Below are 18,731 nucleotides of genomic sequence, written 5' to 3'. Positions count from 1 at the left end.
ACTCGTCACGTCTGTCACATGACCCTTCAGTCTGCAGGTCGTAGTCGTCTCTCCAAGCATTTAACCACCATCTTAAATCACCAACTGAAGCACAGCAATGAGCCATGATGCTTTATCCTGCTGTTCCCATGCGCTGCTGCTGCAAAAACACATTAATGCACCAATTGTGTATCAATCCGCAGCTGAAAATAGTCCCTTACAAAACGTCCTTTGCTCCTGTTGGAGTCACATTTGCTGAAAACCAAGTTACACAGCTGTAGATTGTTTAGTTATTAAATACAAACATATGGTTAAGCATGTTCTTCTGTTTTCAGTGAAGTCTTACCAGCTTTCTTTGGCGTCCTGGTGAAGGTTCCTTTGACTGTGCGGCAGTGAGAGTTGTCTCCACCACAAACCCCACACTTGTCTTCGACTTTGTTCGAGCCAATTTCTCTATCGCAGCCAACTTTCTGGAGGCCAAAACAACAGAAAAGAAAAGAAAAGAGAAGGAAAGAAAAACAGAAAGAAACTTTGTGACATGGACAACTGAGGTTATATCTGTGGTTCAGTCTGTTTGTTTTGTTTTGTTTGTGTCTGTCTGGGCGTGTGTTGGCGTGTGTTGGCTGTGTTGTTGGCTGTGTTTCTTCTTTTATCAGCTTTTAATAAAAGTTATGACTGTGACTCCCAGACTCAGTTTTAATATGAAACAGTATCTAAACTTTTAAAATGGACTTCTTTGCTTTTCTTTACAGTCATAACTCTTTTCAAAATAAGATCAGATCAGGCTTATGACCCCATTTTGACATCACAAATTTCTGGCGACCCCGTCAATCAATTTTTTAAATTTTATTTTTCATATTTTTATATGCTGCATTTTATTTGAACTCGATTTATGTCATAATTTTAAAAAGAATAATAATTAGTTGAAAAAATATTTGTATTTTAAAAAAATATTTTTTATCAATTACGAGACATTTCAGGTGACCCCATTTGAATTCCAGGCGACAGCACATGGGGTCCTGACCCCAAGGTTGAAAAACACTGATCTAGATTACTAAAAAAATTCACCTTCACCAAAAATTCTTCACACAAAGCCACAAAATTGCAGCTTTGGTTTTGATTTACATCTACTCATCATGATAAAGGCTTTTTATCTTGTGCATGTGGACACAGCAGCCATGCCATGATGTTTCTGAGCATCCATTTCTGTTTTTGTGCACATTAAAAGCCAAGAAGCTTCTACTTTATTGTATCCCTTAGATATCAACTCCAAGACGTGTTTTTGGTGTTAAAGATGTTAAGTTAAGCACACCAGAATAAAACGCTGTGTAGTTTTAAAACACTTCAGTGCTTCAAGACGCTGTGGCTGCACTGAGATGAAAACGAGGCTGTAACGGGGACGACGTGTTTCTTACTCACGCTGCCTATATACACTGACACTCTCGTTTTATTTCTGTCACGCTGGCAGTAATGAATCAAAGCCTTTTATATAAGGCTCGTCCTTTATGAGACCTGCTCCTAAAACAGCAGCGGGCGGCGAGCTCTCTGCATCTGATCGCAGCGTGTTCAAAAGCTGAGCCTAATGCTGATCGAGCAGTTTACCAACATCACACTGTGTCATTCATTAGAGGCCTTCAAAGCCTCTAACTCAAAGCCCGTGGCGGCTGCTGCTGCTGCTGCTCTGCTGTGCTCTGTTACCTACAGTAATGCAGCTTTTTAACACCGTATGTTAACAAACTAATCCTTACCACACATTCTCCGCGCACACAGATGCTGTAGGCGTCTTTGTAGGAGCATCGCGTCCCATCATGCACCAGCTGCTTCATGTACGCCACGTCTCCCGTTTCCCTTGACTGGCAATACAGGTGGCACCTCTTGTTGGCTGCAAAGAAAAATGGAATAAGAGGACTTTTATATGTTATTATTTATTGTTGTGCAACTGATCCTTCCAATATTAGATTACTGTGATCATGTTGTGTACATTTCTTCCTCTAAACATGTTCCAGCTCCTCTTAACAAAGTTTACAATAGAATTTGCAGATTTATACTTGATTGTCCTTATCGTACTCACCATTGTTCAATGTCTCTTCACTTCTCTTCTCTACATACCAGACGACAGATACACTGGTTCCAATTTATATTTAAATGCATTTACCTTAATTACCCGCCTTATCTAAAACAGTATTTTGTGCAACCTACATCTATCAAACCAGGCAATCTACTGTACTCATCCCTACTTTTCAGTCCCTCACAACAGTTAATTACAATTAATACAGTAGGTAGAAAAGCATTTATGTTCAAATGACTGGAACCATTTACCTGTGGGTATTAGATTACCTCAATTACTAAGCTGAGTCCTATCCTCCTATCTTGAAACATCTTGCTCATGCTTTAATTGACTCTGTCACCATCCAAGATGTGGCCGTCTCCTCTCCTGCATGTCACCTACCATTCCTCTCACTAACTTTTATGTCGTTCTCTCACTGTGTGTCAAAAATAAAGCCTCAAAAAGAACAAAAAATTCAAAGATAATCAACAAAATGTGCCTGCTGGGGTTTACCATATGGAGACAATAACTCAGAAAAGGAATCTCCAAGTAGAAACATAACACAGCACCACACTTATCATGCAGCTAAGCTTTTCTAACTTGAGTGAAAATGTTTTTTTTTTTTTTTTGCATGTGTAATGATTTCTTTTTTATTTACCATGCCTCATAAAACTTTCCTCAAAGTCTGTTTTCCACTTTATATGAAAAACAGATAAATGCACTCAACCTGCACTGGTTTATGTGTTTGGTTCTAATCACAACATTTGCAGTCATACTGTAAACTCTCCCATCCCCAAACAGCAACCAATAATAATAAAAAGAAACAACATCAATAAAGACTCAGGACTGAGACTGAGAGGAGTTTGTCTCTATGTGTGACCAATGTCATACTCATATTGATCTCAGTTCAGTGATTCATAATAAAATTACATTTTCTTTCCTTTGGCCTCGAGCTCTCCACATCCCATTATCATAATTTGTGCCTTCAGGTATTGAAAGTTTGAGTTTGCACTAATAAAAACATGTAAAACCTACAGTTCATTGTCAAACTGTATCACAGTGTGTTAGAAAAACTCTCTCTGGGAGGTTTCTTACTTATCTTTTTGGCGAGTTTTTCTACACGACTGAGTCTTAAACACTGAACACTTTAGCTCACAGCGTGTGGCCGACAGCTTCACGGCTCAAGAGTCAGACTGATAAAGAACAGATTGAAACAGTTTTGCATCTGCACGGCATGACGGACGGTTGGAGGTCGAACGGTTGTTACAGTAAAAGCTGCACCGTGATGATGAGAGGCTGAAAAAAGTCAAAACAAACTAACCAGAAAACCAGAGAATCGGGCAGAAGAGAAGACAAAGTAAAAAACTGTGAAAATCCCTGTACTTCACAGTATAAACAACAACTTTATGGAACAAACCATCTGTTAGCAGTTTCTTCTGTCTTACCGTCGGGATGCTCGTACGGCAGCCAGTGGTGTTTGGCGCTTTGGAACTCAAAGTGAGAGTTGCGGAGCTGGCACTGCTGGGCTCGGAAATCTTCGAAGTGCTTGGGGCAGTCGTCGGTGTTACACAGCTGATACTCGTAGTTCACTCCCGGGCAGTCCTGGCCGCCGTTCGAGGGGCTGCGGGGGGAGAGAGAGAAGGAGTTGGGGGAGGAGGGGGGGGTGAAATGAGAGGATCAGACAGTGGGAATTCCTTTGAAAGTGAGAACAGGACAACAACAAAACATGATGCTGCGACGCTCGGAGGCTCATGGGAATGAAAGATGATGCAGCCGCTTCAAAGCCTTGGAAGTGCCTTTAAAGTGCTTTCAATCCATTTGGAGACATGGACTTTCAAGGCTTTGAAATGAAATGCAGCTACAGTATTAATAAATATCCTCTTACAATTTGTATTTGGACCTTCCTGGTTATTTGATGTGTCATGAATAATGCTTGACCACCACAGGTTCGGAAGGCCGTATTTAAACCTGACACACTGAGGCCCAAACTGGATCTCTACTTCGGTAAACATTAAAGGTTTGAAACAAAAACTGTTAAAAAAAAAAAAAAAATCATATTATTATTAAAGGGATACTTCACCCCAAATCGATAATTCACCAATCATCTACTCACCGTCATGCCAAGGAAGGGTTTGGAGAACTTTCTGGGTCATCAAAACGCCTTTGGAGTTCCGGGGGGGGGGGGGGGGGGGGGGGGGTCCGGCTGGCAACGGGTTTTCATATAATGGCGGCGGATAGAGTTCACTTTTGAATCGTCCAAAACACACAATATGAAACATCCAGATACCTCCATACTGCTCGTCTGTACTGACCCAAGTGTCCTGAAGCCGCCACATGAAAAAGTTGTTCGGAAAAAATGTATTTGATCTCTGTTTTTAGCCTTGTTGCAGCAGTCGCTCCCATTGGCTGCACAAGATTTGCTGTGAGATGTTCATCCGTGTTTACATCAAACATCCAATGGTTTACAACGACGAACGAACATCTGGCAGCAAGTCTCACGCATGCGCACAAACATCAACAGAGCCAGTATTCTAAAATTGAATGGCCCTATTTTTAAAGCCCTCACTCGACCATCCTACTGTATATTAACTCTTTAGTATCTTTCAATGCAAGTCTATATCATATACGGGTTAGGACTAGGACCGGCTCACACTGCAGGTTCCCTCTGTTCACACTGAATTTGGAAAGTCCAGTTTTTCTTACTGTGCACCTGCAACCTGGGAAACTCTGCAAAACCATCTGAAACTTACCTCACTTTTATCATTAGGACAATTTAAATCCATAATTGAACCTTATTTTACGTCCAACTGCTCCTTTTCCATGTGGCAGCTTCAGGACACTTGGGTCAGTACAGACGAGCAGTATGGAGGTATCTGGATGTTTCATAATGTGTGTTTTGGACGATTCAAAAGTGAACTCTATCTGCCGCCATTATATGAAAACCCGTTGCCAGCCGGACCCCCCCTGGAACTCCTAAAGCGTTTTGATGACTCTGGAAGTTCTCCAAACCCTTCCTTGGCATGACGGTTAGAAGAAAATTGGTGAATTACTGTATAGATTTTGGGTGAAGTATCCCTTTAATGGTCCATACAATTTTGGTCACTTACGCCGGGTTGTTGCACTGACGCGTCCGGAAACGAACTCCGGTTCCACAGGAGCGAGAGCAGGAGCCGTATTTGCTCCAGGAGCCCCAGGACCCGTCCTGTTTGACCTGGTTGGGGTTTTTCCACATGCAGTGACCTTTGTAGCACCACTGCAGAGGAACGACCAGAGAGAGAAGTGAGACAAACACAGAAACCTCCTCTCTCTACAGACTCAGACACATGATGATAACATGAGGAAAAAATGCAACAACACGTTAGTTAGATTAGTTTCTGGTTTGGGCAAAAAGCACGAAAGGGAAATTTTAAAGTTACATAATACGTTAAAATTTCAGACAATAGTGTGTTTTTCCAACAGTTTGGGGAAGACCCTTTTCCAGGTCTGCAAAGAAATGTTTTTTTTTATTTTATTTTATTTTATTTTATTTTGCCAGTGTGGTGTGGAAAACTTGACCGGCCCCTGCTGAGCCTGCCGACCTCGATCAACACCAACGCCGGCGCTGGACCTCACCGAGGCTCATGGGAGAGAAAAAGATTCCTGCAGCCAGGTTCAACAAATCTACCGTAGTTAAAAGCCTCGACAGGAAAGTTTTACAGCAGCAGATTATGAGAATGACGCAATTATTCATTGCACTTGGCTGTAATATCGATGCTGACACAACATATTTATCACCAGAGATGATGTGGACGAGAAAGACATTCGATTTTATTTATTTTTAAAGCTCTCACTGGTCTTTTACCATCCTATATTAACTCTCTAATATCTTTTAAAGGGATAGTTCAACATTTTGGCAAATTGGCCCATTGTCATAATCCCTATAGTCGGTGCAAGCTATTTTTTGAACGGCGGAGCAGAGCCGTGAGCTGCTCAGAGCTATGCTACGTTGGAGGCTAATGGGATTTCTTGGTTTCCCTCATCAAACTCATCAAATACACAATCCAACAACTCCAAAACGCTCTGGTGGACAAGTTGTGACCTGCACATTCACCACGCTATGAGATAATAACAGACCGTTACCAGACAGAGTTGTTTTAGAGGTAAATTCATGCAAAACCGCTGATGCGCGTTCCCGTCAGGGGCAGTTTTTCAGCAAGCAGCCTCTGAATTTACCTCAACTTGTCCACCAGAGCGTTTTGGAGTCGTTGGATTGTGTATTTGATGAGTTTGATGAGGGAAACCAAGAAATCCCATGAGGCTCCGTATTTATCTTTGAATGCTGTATTGATTGGGTATTTCTGATGTGTTCATTGTATGTTTAAAATGTTTTGTGTTTTGTCTCGGAGTCGGCTATATTGTAAATGAGGTTTGCTTCCTCAATATATCTCAGAGTTTAAAAAAAGATTACAATAACTATTCAGGCTTAAAAACAGGAATTGTAAAGAAGAATTTAAAAAAGGACAATAAATCAATCAATTAAAACCAACATCAAACACCAAACACTACTACTGTACATCGCTGGATTCCCACTTCATTTTTCGTTTCCATTTTCCAGCAGCTTTTGCTTTTCCTATTGGCTAATTAATTAGCTTAGTAATTTAGCTTCTCACGCTGGTTTACCAGTGACACCAAGCTAAACATTTGCAATTGGCAACAAGCTCTCTGATTGGTCGAAGAGATAACTCACTTTCCCAGGAGCGCACTCGGTCCCGTCCAGAGGCGGCCCCTTCTTGGTTTTGCAGAAGTACGGGTTGTCGGGGTGACTGCACCACAGCTGTTTACACGGGTCGAACGTGCGAAACTGAAACAAAAAGAGAAGACGGAGATGATTTACAGTTGGTTGCGTTACATCGCTGACTTCAAAGATAAATTCCAGCTGTGACAGTGAAAATAAAACCTACACACTGTATGTTTACCGTATCACTCACACACTACGTTTGCAAATGAGGCTCAGTAAAGAGGATTATGATGCTTTGAATCAGTTTTACACACAGAAATCAAACAAATAAGCCTCTGTATCAGCTCTTTAAACTAAGCCGATGGAGGAGGTTTTCATTCATGTTAACCTCGGCTCTGCAGCGGGTGGTCGGAGGTTTGTTTCCAGGATTAGAGATGAACATGGGACTCATTTGAGACAACCTTAAAAATGTGTCCTTTTAGCTGCAAACGACCCCAGACCTTCCTTCGCCTGGAGGGTTTGTGAACATCAATTAACTCTGAGAGCTCGTCTCAAGCAGGTCTAGCTCTCTCTCCTCCTCTGGTTGACATTGTTCTCTCTGTCGTGAGCTGCAGTTGTTTTTCTTTCTTGGTAGAACCGTGTGGAGAGATCAAATGACTCCAGAAATATATACCATGTTATATTTGATCTACACAATTAACTAACACTTCTCTTTTCTGTAGTTTCAGATCTTAAATGTGGACTTAGTGTTGCTGAAGTGGCTGAAAATGAGAACAAGCTCCTCATCACCTCCCTTTGTTTTATGGCTGCACTTATTTTCCACTCTGGGTAATTATAATCCTCTCTCTGAAAAAACTGCAAGGTTTTGAAGGCGTTGAAGGATTTTTTAATTCCATATCTCATGCACACAGTTGTTGCTGAGTGTTTCTGTGCTTTATTTGAAGTGTTGATGCATCTCAGCGTTGTTTCTCCTCTTTTCTCTTTCAGATCAGCTCTTCTCTGGGTTTGGTGTCAGCCAGTCAGAAATTAAGAGGCTCTGAGCCTCTCTCCTCTGATTGGCTGACTGTTTTCTGAGAGATTCAATGAAAAAATAGAGCAAATTTCAGACTAAAACACTCAGAGAAACCAAATCCTGCAAGTGTTGGATTGTGGTTGGTCCAGGTGGTGAGGGGGCCGGGCTTTGGGTGACATCACAAAGTGACAGGAAGTCCTGACGGCTGGTTTTAAGGCTCAGTTTCTGAATGCAGGCTGTGTGCATTTCTCTGTGGATTGAGGCTTTGATACTTTCACAGTATTAATATAGAACCTAGAGCTGCTTTATAATCACACTACACATGAACATCGACCTTTAAACTGTATGGAGCTTTAATAGCTTTATCCTGTATGTGGCCTTTAGGGCAGGATTATCAACCAGGCAATGTAGCTGCAACAACCCAAGGTTAAATATGTAGTTATAGTTTGTGTGAATGTAAATGTAATTATAACTTTGTCAGCCAACATGTGCATCTAAAGCAGCCTGTCAATTCTATTGAAAAGGGCCCTGAAGGTTGACGCTGGGTTCATAAAACATGACAGCATGTTTTACTCTGGGAATAATGTATATGATGTCTTGTACTGCAGGTTCATTCATCTATTCTTTATATATCGTACGGAACAAGTAAATTAAACAGATGGGAAAGGTGAAAACTGTGGCTCACCAACACATTGACTTTGCAAAATGTAAAGTCGGAGGCACTGCAGCAAATTGACAACCTAATATCCCTCAGTGCAAACCCTGAATCTCAGACTCTCAACGTGACTTGTCTCTAATTACATGTGTTTTGCAGGATGTATTTGAAACATTAAGTGCTTTCAAGTCAAATCCATCATTGCCAGGTTGATGGGAACCCAGTATTAGATGAAGACAGACCTCTAATCATCAGTATAATTAGTGCTGTTCATCACTTCTACAAAAAGGCCTTGGTTCTCTCCACTTCCTATTAAACCTCTGGAGAATCTCTTTCTACTTAAACAGTAAAAACCCTTTAATGACGCCATGAAAAATAGACTGAAGGAGTTTCAGAGATCACCTTGACTCAGAAAAACTTTCTTTGTCCAACTCATCTGTGGATGAGATTTGAAAGATTTATAATTCTCAAACTCGACCTGCTGGGATTAGTTGAATATTTAATAGTTCAATTTAATATTTGAACCGCCACGTCTCCTCGTCCAGTCTCTCTTGGTTTTGCAGACGTACACAAGACAATTAACTGGATTTAATGACTTTCTCTACACAAACAAAAAAACTCTTTCAGCTCAGCGCTCAGACAAAAACTCCTAGAGGATCAGGCTTCGGCTCTCTTCTCTCTGGTGGTCGGCCGCCGAGACCGTGACCTCAATTGTCCAAAATGTATTGATGCAACAGGGGGATGTCGTCCTCCACAGTGAAAGCAAAACATAAATTAATTAGAAAATGATTGTGGTAATAATTTAACACCCTGAGTGGACTCAATGTGGAGTGTTTGTGTGTGTGTGCTGCAGACCAGTAATCACTGTTTGCAGGTCAGTGCTTTAATCTCAGCTTGCAGTGCTGGAGTGGCCATCGACTGTGAGGGGACTTGACTCGATGGGCAGCTCCACAGATTGGGAAAACAAATGAAATAAAAGAGAGATCAGAGTCAGCAGGGAGGGAGGGAGATGTAGAAGTCTGTTTGGTTGTGTTGCGCCCCCACACGCTTTACTGTATGCATTTGTATCCTCATCGCTGATGAAACACTGAGGCAGCGGCACACTGAGCCTACTCCACTTTATATGAAAATCAAAGATAAAAACAAAACAAAACATAAAAGTCTGTCTGATAAGTTGTGCATCAAACAACCTCAATTTGGGTTTACGTTCAGCCCTGCAGAAACATAATTCCACCTTTTACCCCGACGGTGGCGAACAGGTCAAATGAACGTGAATAAATGTTACTGTGGTTCTGTTTGGATGTAGATTATCAGTAATTTATAATAATAATATGGGAATAATAATATGGGAATGAATTGAATAGGTTTATTTATCTGGTTTTCAAGCTGTTAGTCAGGTTTTGAAGATGACAGGAAGCTAATCTGTGTTAATTCAGAGGGTAATGTTGTTGTTCCTCTTTGTTTTCTGCTCTGGTTGGCCGGCTAATTAAAAAAGTGGTCGGTGGTCTGTCTGTGTGGTGAGTTCAGATCTACAGGATTTCATCCACAGAGATTCAATTACGTCTGGTGGTGGAGTTGCATTCACTGCTGCACTTTTTTTTAAACCTTTCCCTCTGAATGAAGCTGCAGTTTCAGAGCTCATTGGTTATTTTTGAGTTGTGGCTTTTCACAAACTACTTTACAGGTTTCCTCCCACTGATTGACGGGTGCCCTTGTAATGACCGTGTAATGTTGATGATGCTGATGATCAGCGCTTGTCTGCCTTCAGACCGAAGTGCAGATCTCTGGTGCGTTATGAGTGATCAGCGCTGTCAAAAGCTTCAGCTGCTCCTGCAATATTTAGAAATCTCTGAAGGAAACTTTGAAAACAGCTGCATAGGGTTCAATATTAGATCAATCTGAGGTCCATAAAACCCTAGACAGCAGCACTCTGTCAGCTTCATGTGTAACACTTTGAGTTTCGGTCCGGTTCTTCCTGCAATTTTGCCGGCAGTGAAAAATCAAAATGAGCTGTGTCATTGCCTGTAATCTCAGCACAGCAGGCAGCAGCAGATCACCGCTGTGATACGTTCATGTCTCATTGGCTCTTAGTGTCAGTGAAGGAGGTTTAAAAAAAAAAAAAAGGCAGAGGGATGTTTGATGTTAGAGAATGAACTGAATTTTTCTCATTACATTATCTGACTATGGATCTATTGTATAATAATAATAATAATGATAATTAAAAAAAAAAACTTTAATCTCAAATCAATACACTGATAATAATTAGAATAGACAATGAAACTGAACCTGAGTTCAAGTCAATATTTCATTAAATATATTTTTGTCTAGCTTTTAGGTATGGCGTCAGTGAAACTTGACGATTAATTGATTAGTTTTTGAATGTCACACAATCAGACACACAACAGGGAACTTAATATCAGTGTGATAAAGGTGAAGCTGCTGCTAATTGATTTTGTCATTAGTAATCAACATGCTTTTTATTATTTATTTATTTTTTATTAAAGTAAATAAACTGGCAGAAAATACATCAAAAAGCAGCACAGTTAACTATTAACAGTATAAAAATGACAAATATTCAGTTTATTATCAGATTCTAAAAGAAAAAGCAGGAAATCTTTACATTAGAGAAACTGTAAATGTGCACAGTGTAAATGTTTGGTATTTTTGTTTGAAAAAATGACAAATGTGATTGATCAACCATCAAAAACATGAACTACTTGAATAACTAATTGCAGCTCTAATGACAAGCCTGTTTGCAACAACATATTGTTTCCTGCCAGACTGGAGATTGAACGACAATTTGCTACAGTTAATTCACTCTGGAGGAAAACATGATTGCAACTAAATTATGTTTTCTATTAACGTAAGGAGGAGATTATGCCGATACTTAACATGTCAGTGAACTCAGTCCTGTTTGGTGCAAACACTGTATACAGCCCCTGATCGATTCGCACATCGATCAATGTTCATTCGGACGAGTTTGATCAATTCTCCGATGGACGTCCCTTCAGACTTGGGCCGGGTCGCTCTCCGAGGCGGGACTTGGTCACACGGCGGCGCTTCGGGGTAAACAGCTGTTGTGTTTTACGACCTTCAGAGAGCTGAGGGTGAACTGATCACGTTTACGTGTTGGTGAACTCCAACACTTCACAGTGGTCTAACGTCTTGTCGTGGTCGTCAATGAGGCAGCTGAGATGTTGAGTGAGTGGTTATCATTACGGGTGGGAGAAAAAATCGATTCACATAAATATTGCGATATCTTTTTTGACGATTTTTAAATCGATTTCTTTTTTCAAAAATCGATTTTTTTGGGGGGAATTTTTTTTAATATTGTGCAATGTGCATTTGTTAGCCTTTTTTACATACAGAGCGTCCAGGTTTTGAAAAGGGTTTAAGTTCACTTTATAATGAAGTATGTTAATTTATAGGTTCCTACAGTATTTGTGTGCAGATAAATGTTAAAAATGCAGACTAAAAATTGAGAAAATCTGCAATATCATAGAGTCGCAATTTAAATCGAATCGCCATCCAAAAAATCATAGAAGAATCGAATCGGGAGAAAAGCATATCGTCCCAGCCCTAGTTATCATGGTGGTCGTCTCACTATGGGTGTGTTGTGTTCAGACCAGGGGCTCATTTCCTTTGTTCTGATTCGCAGGGCTAAAACGATGCAACCGTTGCATTTTTTCTTTTGGCCTGTTTGTACTCCCATGGTAACAGTCCTAGCAACTTTTTCATCAAAACCATTAATATTTCAAAAATAATACATCCACAGAACGTCATGGATCTATTGGTCCTTGTCCCTACGTCACCACATTCACGCGCATCCCTTGGCTGCACACACAGCCCTTCATGCCGTTCTCTCTCCTCATTGGATAAAACTTGTAGGATACGAGAAAAGTTTTCTCCTCGGCTCAGAGCAGAGTGACTGAGAGACCCGTGTTTCGGTCCAAACACTCTATAGAAGTGATTGCTGTCGGAAGATAGAACTATTTAAGACTTATATTAACACAAAAATATCGCTTACTTCTGCTTTAACGTTTCCGGTTTGTCGTGTTCGCCTGCAGGTGAGTTAGTGTGAAATGATTCAGATGCTGTCAACACCGGAGCTGCTGCTCGTTGAATATGGTTAGCATTAGCTTAGCTTTAGCTACTAGCCGCTCCCTATAGGTGTAGCTGGTAACCAGTAGCCTACAATTGAAGGTTGGAGCGAGAGCGGTGCGAGTGCAACACCTACTGTCTGGGAGGAATTAAACTTGTAGCCAACACCTTTAACAAATGCCATGCACGAACCAACTGTTCTCTCATTGGTCAAAAATCTGACCTGGAAGGGGTAGGAGGAGGAGCAAGGGTTACCTGGGAAAAAACAAAAACCATGGAATAGAGGTCTCAACGGGCCTGAAAACAAAGACCTGACCCGGTACAAACCGCAGTTGAAGCCTGAATGCAGACCAAAAAAAGAAAAGGTTGTTGCTGTGTTCAAATATGAACAAAATGAACCGATCTTTGGGGTCAAACCCTCCCTCCAAACGAGCCAGGTCTGAATAGGCAAGTCAGGGTAACTGTATTTGTATAACCCATTTTTTTTACTGATAGTTTCTCTCAAAGGGCTTCGCATCATTACAAGATCTTCTGCCCTTAGACCGTCACATCAACTGAGGAAAAACTCCCAAGAAAACCCTTAAAGCAGAAGTAAGTGATATATTTGTGTTAATATAAGTCTTAAATAGTTATATCTTCCGACAGCAATCACTTCTATAGAGTGTTTGGACCGAAACACGGGTCTGTCAGTCACTCTGCTCTGCTCTGAGCCGAGGAGAAAACATTTATCGTATCCTACAGTTTTTATCCAATGAGGAGAGAGAACGGCATGCAGGGCTGTGTGAGCAGCCAAGGGACGCGCGTGAATGTGGTGACGTAGGGACGAGGACTGTTATGGTGCGTTCAAGGAAACTCGTAACTCGTGTTTTTCTGACCTGTGAAGTCGTACCAGTTCGATCTGGTGCGAGTTCACGGGTCGGAAGTTACGAGTGGCCGTTATAGTGACTTTCACAGGTAAAACAGGTCGGAAAAACACGAGTGGGTTGCCTGGAACGCTACAAAGTCGTAAGTCGTGACCTGAAGCTGTAATTTACGGTTTCAAAAGCCTGCCTGGAACGCAGCATTAGCCAAAACCACCGGATCGCTTACTTCTGCTTTAATATACCCTAAATGACAAAATGTGAAGGACAGTTACAGGTCTGCATCCAAGCCTAGACCGTCCCACTGTGGCGGCTTCTTCAAATGACGCTCCATTTCCTGAGCAATGAAGGATCAAAGTACTGATTCTCTGTCGCTCGAACATCCCAAGATTCATTGCGTGCCGGGGATGAAACTATTGAGGTCTAAGGGCTGTTTTGATCATTTGATTTTTTATTTATTATTATTAAGTCTCAGATGATTATGGGTTGGTTATGCTTGACTCTCTTTTAGAAGGGATGTTTGGAGATGTACAGTAGGTGGGCGGCACTGTTCCCTCTAAGGTGTTTTACTGCGCAATTGCGCACTGCTCCCCACCTCTTTGCGCAGAAGACAAAAAAGTTGCGCACTCGAATATCCCCAACAGGCTACAATTTATTTTTGCAATGAGCAGCACCAGACCTTCATGCAAAGAACAAGGAGCTCACCATAGCACCACTGGAACAAAACTACTTTTTCCCCCGACGCATCTCTATTGACATCAGACAATAAATAAAAAGACAGTTTGTCTGTGTTACCGCGACACAGGGAGCTGATCAGAGCAGTGTTATGAACGTTAACGGGTCGATCGCGGTAATTTCAACACTGTACATTAGCGCATTTATCCATATCCCTATATCCCTCAGTCTAGCGCGCCTGTATTTGTGTGTGTGTGTGTGTGTGTGTGTGCACGCGCGCCTGGCCTGCATGCGAGAGAGAGAGCGAGAGGAGGGGCTGACTGACAGAAGAGGTGAGAGCCGGTGAAGCGCTGTTAAAAAAAAACTTTTGTTTTCTGTGCAAGACTATGGTAAACACTTAATCGCCCGGGCGTTTAATTGAACCGGCGTTTATTATGCCAAATGAGGTCGGACCCCGGCGGCTATTAGAGCACAGGCGCGTATTTGCACGCGGGCGATTATTTGGTCATCTACGGTATATTTATCTTACAACACGAGCCCTTTGATCTAGAAATGCGAGTGTCAGAAGAGCGACAGGCACAAACAGAGCACCTTTCATACTCCTTTTCTAGAAAAAAAGGAGGGATTTTGGTGAAACCCAGCCATGTTTAGCTTGAGTTTTCTCAGGAACGGATCGAGGCACATAGAAACACATGGTTTGTGGCCATTTGAAGCAGAAAGTTTCACCTTTCAAATAAGCCACAGTATGTGTTGGCTATGTGGCAATAATACAGAATACACTGTGGCTCTACAAAAAACGTCTAAATTGCCGGTACACTTGACTACTTTGGAAAGGAGCGTGACACTCAATGAGTTAATCATTATATTATACATATACATACATATACATATAGCTACATTGTGTGTGTGTGTGTGTGTGTGTGTGTGTGTGTGTGTGTGTGTGTGTGTGTGTGTATAATATAATGATTAGTTGATGATGATGATTAGTAATGAGTGTGGCGCTCCTATATATCATCCTATATATATATATATATATATATATATATATATATATATATATATATATATATATATATATATATATATATATATATATATATATACATGCTTGAGCTTTCGCTCACAGTCGCTCAAGCAGGTGCTCAGGGGAGTTGAATTTCTGCTCAGGAGTTTTGAAAATTAGAGGGAACATTGGTGGGCGGTGTGTTTTATTGCTCCTACTGTTGACGATTGTTGTGAAAGTAAAGCCGTTGTTTCATGTTTTCCCACCTTCCAGGTTGTGAATTGTTTTTCTGTCTGCTCACAACATCTATTGCACGTCTGCCTGTCCTGTCCTGTGGATGAAGGATCCCTCCTCTGTCTGCTGGTTTGTTTTGTTTCTTCCTCACTCGATGTGAGGGCCTGAGGTCAGAGGATGTTGTTATGTGAAGCCGTTTGAGATAAACTGTGTGGCCATACAGATAAACCTGCCTTGTCTTGTCTTGTCTTGTCTTGTCTTTCTTGTCACACTTGGTCTTTCAGCATCAAAGCTACAAAAGGTTTAAAGTCTGAAGCTCCATGTGACTTTATTTTCACGTTGCAACATCTGGAATCAGCCACATGGTTTTGCTGATGGTTAAAGTTTTGTGTTTCAGCTCAGTTCTTCAGAAACAGTCCAGCTGTTTGAACCAGACGTTCAGACGTTCAGAGACTTTTCTCCCGTTTTTTCCCCGTTCAGAACAACTCAATATTGTTTCTTTGTACCACAATTGTTCTGAAGCCTTAAACATGTTTTTAATATTGTAACTGTGACACTGAAGGTCGTCTGACTTTAACAAAGTGTTTATATAATCTGCATGAAGCACAATCAGAATATGAAAAGTTTAGTTATTTATTCTTTACCTTTGATTTTTAACTGTTGCTTTGTGTTGTACGCGGTCGGAGCAGACAACCTTTTTCCAATATTTTCATTGAAGCTGCATGAAGCTGCATGTTCTTTTGTGGCCTTCTTACGGTTGTATTGTTCCAGTTTTATGTGGTTTGTCCTTTTTTTGTTTGTTTTATTGTTGTGGACTGTTTTTTGTGTTTTTTTTGTATTGTTGAGAACATGTTTGTACGATGAGTTCATGTTTGTCTATATGTTTGGACCCCCACGAAAACGAGATGATTCATCTCGAGGGGTTTATCCAAATAAAGAAATTTCAACTTTTTTTTTTTTTTTTTTTACATTTTATAGTTTACATTCCAACTCCAGTTCATTTAAACTGGATTCACAGTGTTTAAATTACTGGAACTTAAAGTATTGTACATAAAAAGCTTTGACTTCACCTGTTTTCCCGAACACTGATTCATGTCTGACGCCACAGCTTGATTTTTCATTTCAAATGGATTAAATCTTACTTTTTCTGTCTCTCTCTCTCTCTCTCTCTCTCTCTCTGTGCCTTTTCATTCAGGGTGTGCAGTGTGTGTGTGTGTGTGTGTGTGTGTGTGTGTGCACAGGAACTGAACTCAATATATTTGCTGATTACACAATATGTAATCACCCCCACTGACCCGTGTTGATTACATACTGTGACATGTATTGATTATTGCGGCCTTGTGTAAAGGATCTTAATATCTCTCATCATGAGCTGCTGAAGAGAAAGTCAACAAAGTTTTTAAATGACAGGTGTAAAGGCCCTGACAGGTTTGACATGTTAGGAAAAATAAAATAAAATAAAGGAAAGAAAAGAAAAGAAAAGAAAAGAAAAGAAAAGAAAAGAAAAGAAAAGAAAAGAAACCAACATACAAAAATAGATGAAAAATTGCAAGGTGGCGGTGCTACAAAAAAAGAGCAAAAAGACGACAAAGCCTCAGGTGCCTGCTGCCTCAGTCGTCATTCATCGGCCTTCAGTCATTGAAATTCAAAATACTTCCACAGAAACATCAACCTCGGTTCAAAATGAAGAGCTTAGTCATCGTTCAGTCCTCACACTATCTTTGCAAAATTCAAAATGGCAAATGATAAAATGACACTGAAAGAGCAACTTCTTTTTCTATCTGGTTTCATCTCGCTTTCATAAAAACATACAGACTTGAACTACAGGCGGGTGTCGATGCGGTGATGTGAGTGGAGAGAGGAGAAGAAAGAAACAGAATATTTAACAATAAAAGTTTCATTTCTAAAAACTCTCAGTTTGACGATTCAGCTCTTTGACAGCGAACAAAGTTTCTTCACGGTATATAAGTTTTATTTTTTCGGGGACAGGTTTGTCACTGCGTGGCAGCTTGTACTCACTGAAGTGCAGATCTTGTAGCCGACTCCAAAGTCGAAGCGACACTGCTCGTCCATCGAGTAGTTGATGCCGGGGAGTTCAGGCAGCTGTGGCCAGTCGTGTTTGAAGGGGTCGTCCAGGAGACAGTCGTAGGTGCTGTCGGATTAAAAACACTAGTGTCACACACAGCTGATATCGACCTCGAGTTCAGAGCAACATGTTGTTATATAAAAGGAATAGTTCAACATTTTGGCAAATTGGCCCATTGCCATAATCTCTATAGTTTTAGCAGTAGGTTCATTACCTTCAATTGTCGGTGCAAGATATTTTTAGAACGGTGGAGCAGAGCCGTGAGCTGCTCAGAGCTACGCTACGGAGGCTCATGGGATTTCTTGGTTTCCCTCATCAAACTCATCAAATACACGATCCAACAACTCGAAAACGCTCTGGTGGACAAGTTGTGACCTGCACATTCACCACGCTATGAGATAATAACAGAACGTTACCAGACAGAGTTGTTTTAGAGGTAAATGCAGAGACAGCTTGATGAAAAACTGCCCCCAACGGGAACAGTGCATCAGCGGTTTTGCATGAATTTGCTTCTAAAACAACTCTGTCTGGTAACGTTCTGTTATTATCTCATAGCGTGGTGAATGTGCAGGTCACAACTTGTCCACCAGAGCGTTTTGGAGTTGTTGGATTGTGTATTTGATGAGGGAAACCAAGAAATCCCTCCGTAGCGTAGCTCTGAGCAGCTTGTGGCTCTGCTCCGCCGTTATAAAAACATCTTGCACCGACAATTACAGGTAATTAACCTACTGCTATGACTATAGGGATTATGGCAATGGGCCCCTTTGCCAAAAAGTTGAACTATCCCTTTAAATAGTCCAATATTAATATTCATCCCTCATTCTTTCAGATGTATTTGATCAACAAGCCTCCTGTTTCTCCACAGTTCCTCCATGTTTGTCTACTGTGTGAGTTTTTTTAGTAACTAATCAGCTCCTGTTGGTTCTTTAGTTTAGTAAACCTGGGCTCTGCAGACTCATGTACGCCTTGATGAAAAAAGCTGCAACAACATGAATCTTTTTTTCTCCACATTAAATAAAGGTTTATCTGAAGTAAGCAGAGTGAATAAATAACATAACATTTCTCCTGTGGTTGAGACAAAATGACATTTGGTTTGTTCAGCCGTGATCTAATTAAAGTCCAATATACGTATACAATATTTTGCAATTTTTCTAAACAACATCAATGAAACTAATATTTCCTAAACATTAAAAAAAAAAAAAACTCCATTTGTCCAGAGGGTATTCATTTCCTCCATCAGTGTTGCACATGTTGATTGTTTAGAAAGTGTGGAGTTCAGCAGCAACACTTTGCAGTCTGGACGTCTGCTGTTGTTGTGCTCACGGAGTTATTGCCGTCGTGGAAACGCTGACATTACATTTA

At 40.9% G+C, this 18,731-nt stretch overlaps 1 protein-coding gene across 1 annotated transcript in view; it reads right to left on the bottom strand.

The window, feature by feature from the left end:
• Window positions 1–18,731, bottom strand: part of adamts3 (ADAM metallopeptidase with thrombospondin type 1 motif, 3) — a gene marked incomplete at its 3' end in the record, with an annotated part of 186,279 nt that overhangs the window by 41,341 nt on the left and 126,207 nt on the right. The window contains exons 10-15 of the mRNA XM_083978186.1: window positions 17,303–17,435; window positions 6,753–6,866; window positions 5,134–5,279; window positions 3,472–3,647; window positions 1,728–1,861; window positions 326–449 (exon numbers count right to left, since the gene is read on the bottom strand). Coding sequence (XP_083834312.1) covers window positions 326–449; window positions 1,728–1,861; window positions 3,472–3,647; window positions 5,134–5,279; window positions 6,753–6,866; window positions 17,303–17,435 — 827 coding nt within the window. The remainder of the gene's footprint in view (window positions 1–325; window positions 450–1,727; window positions 1,862–3,471; window positions 3,648–5,133; window positions 5,280–6,752; window positions 6,867–17,302; window positions 17,436–18,731) is intronic.

Source organism: Trachurus trachurus, assembly GCF_905171665.1.
Source record: "Trachurus trachurus genome assembly, chromosome: 9".
Lineage (NCBI taxonomy): Eukaryota > Metazoa > Chordata > Actinopteri > Carangiformes > Carangidae > Trachurus > Trachurus trachurus.
This window is presented reverse-complemented; position numbering and strand designations above follow the sequence as displayed.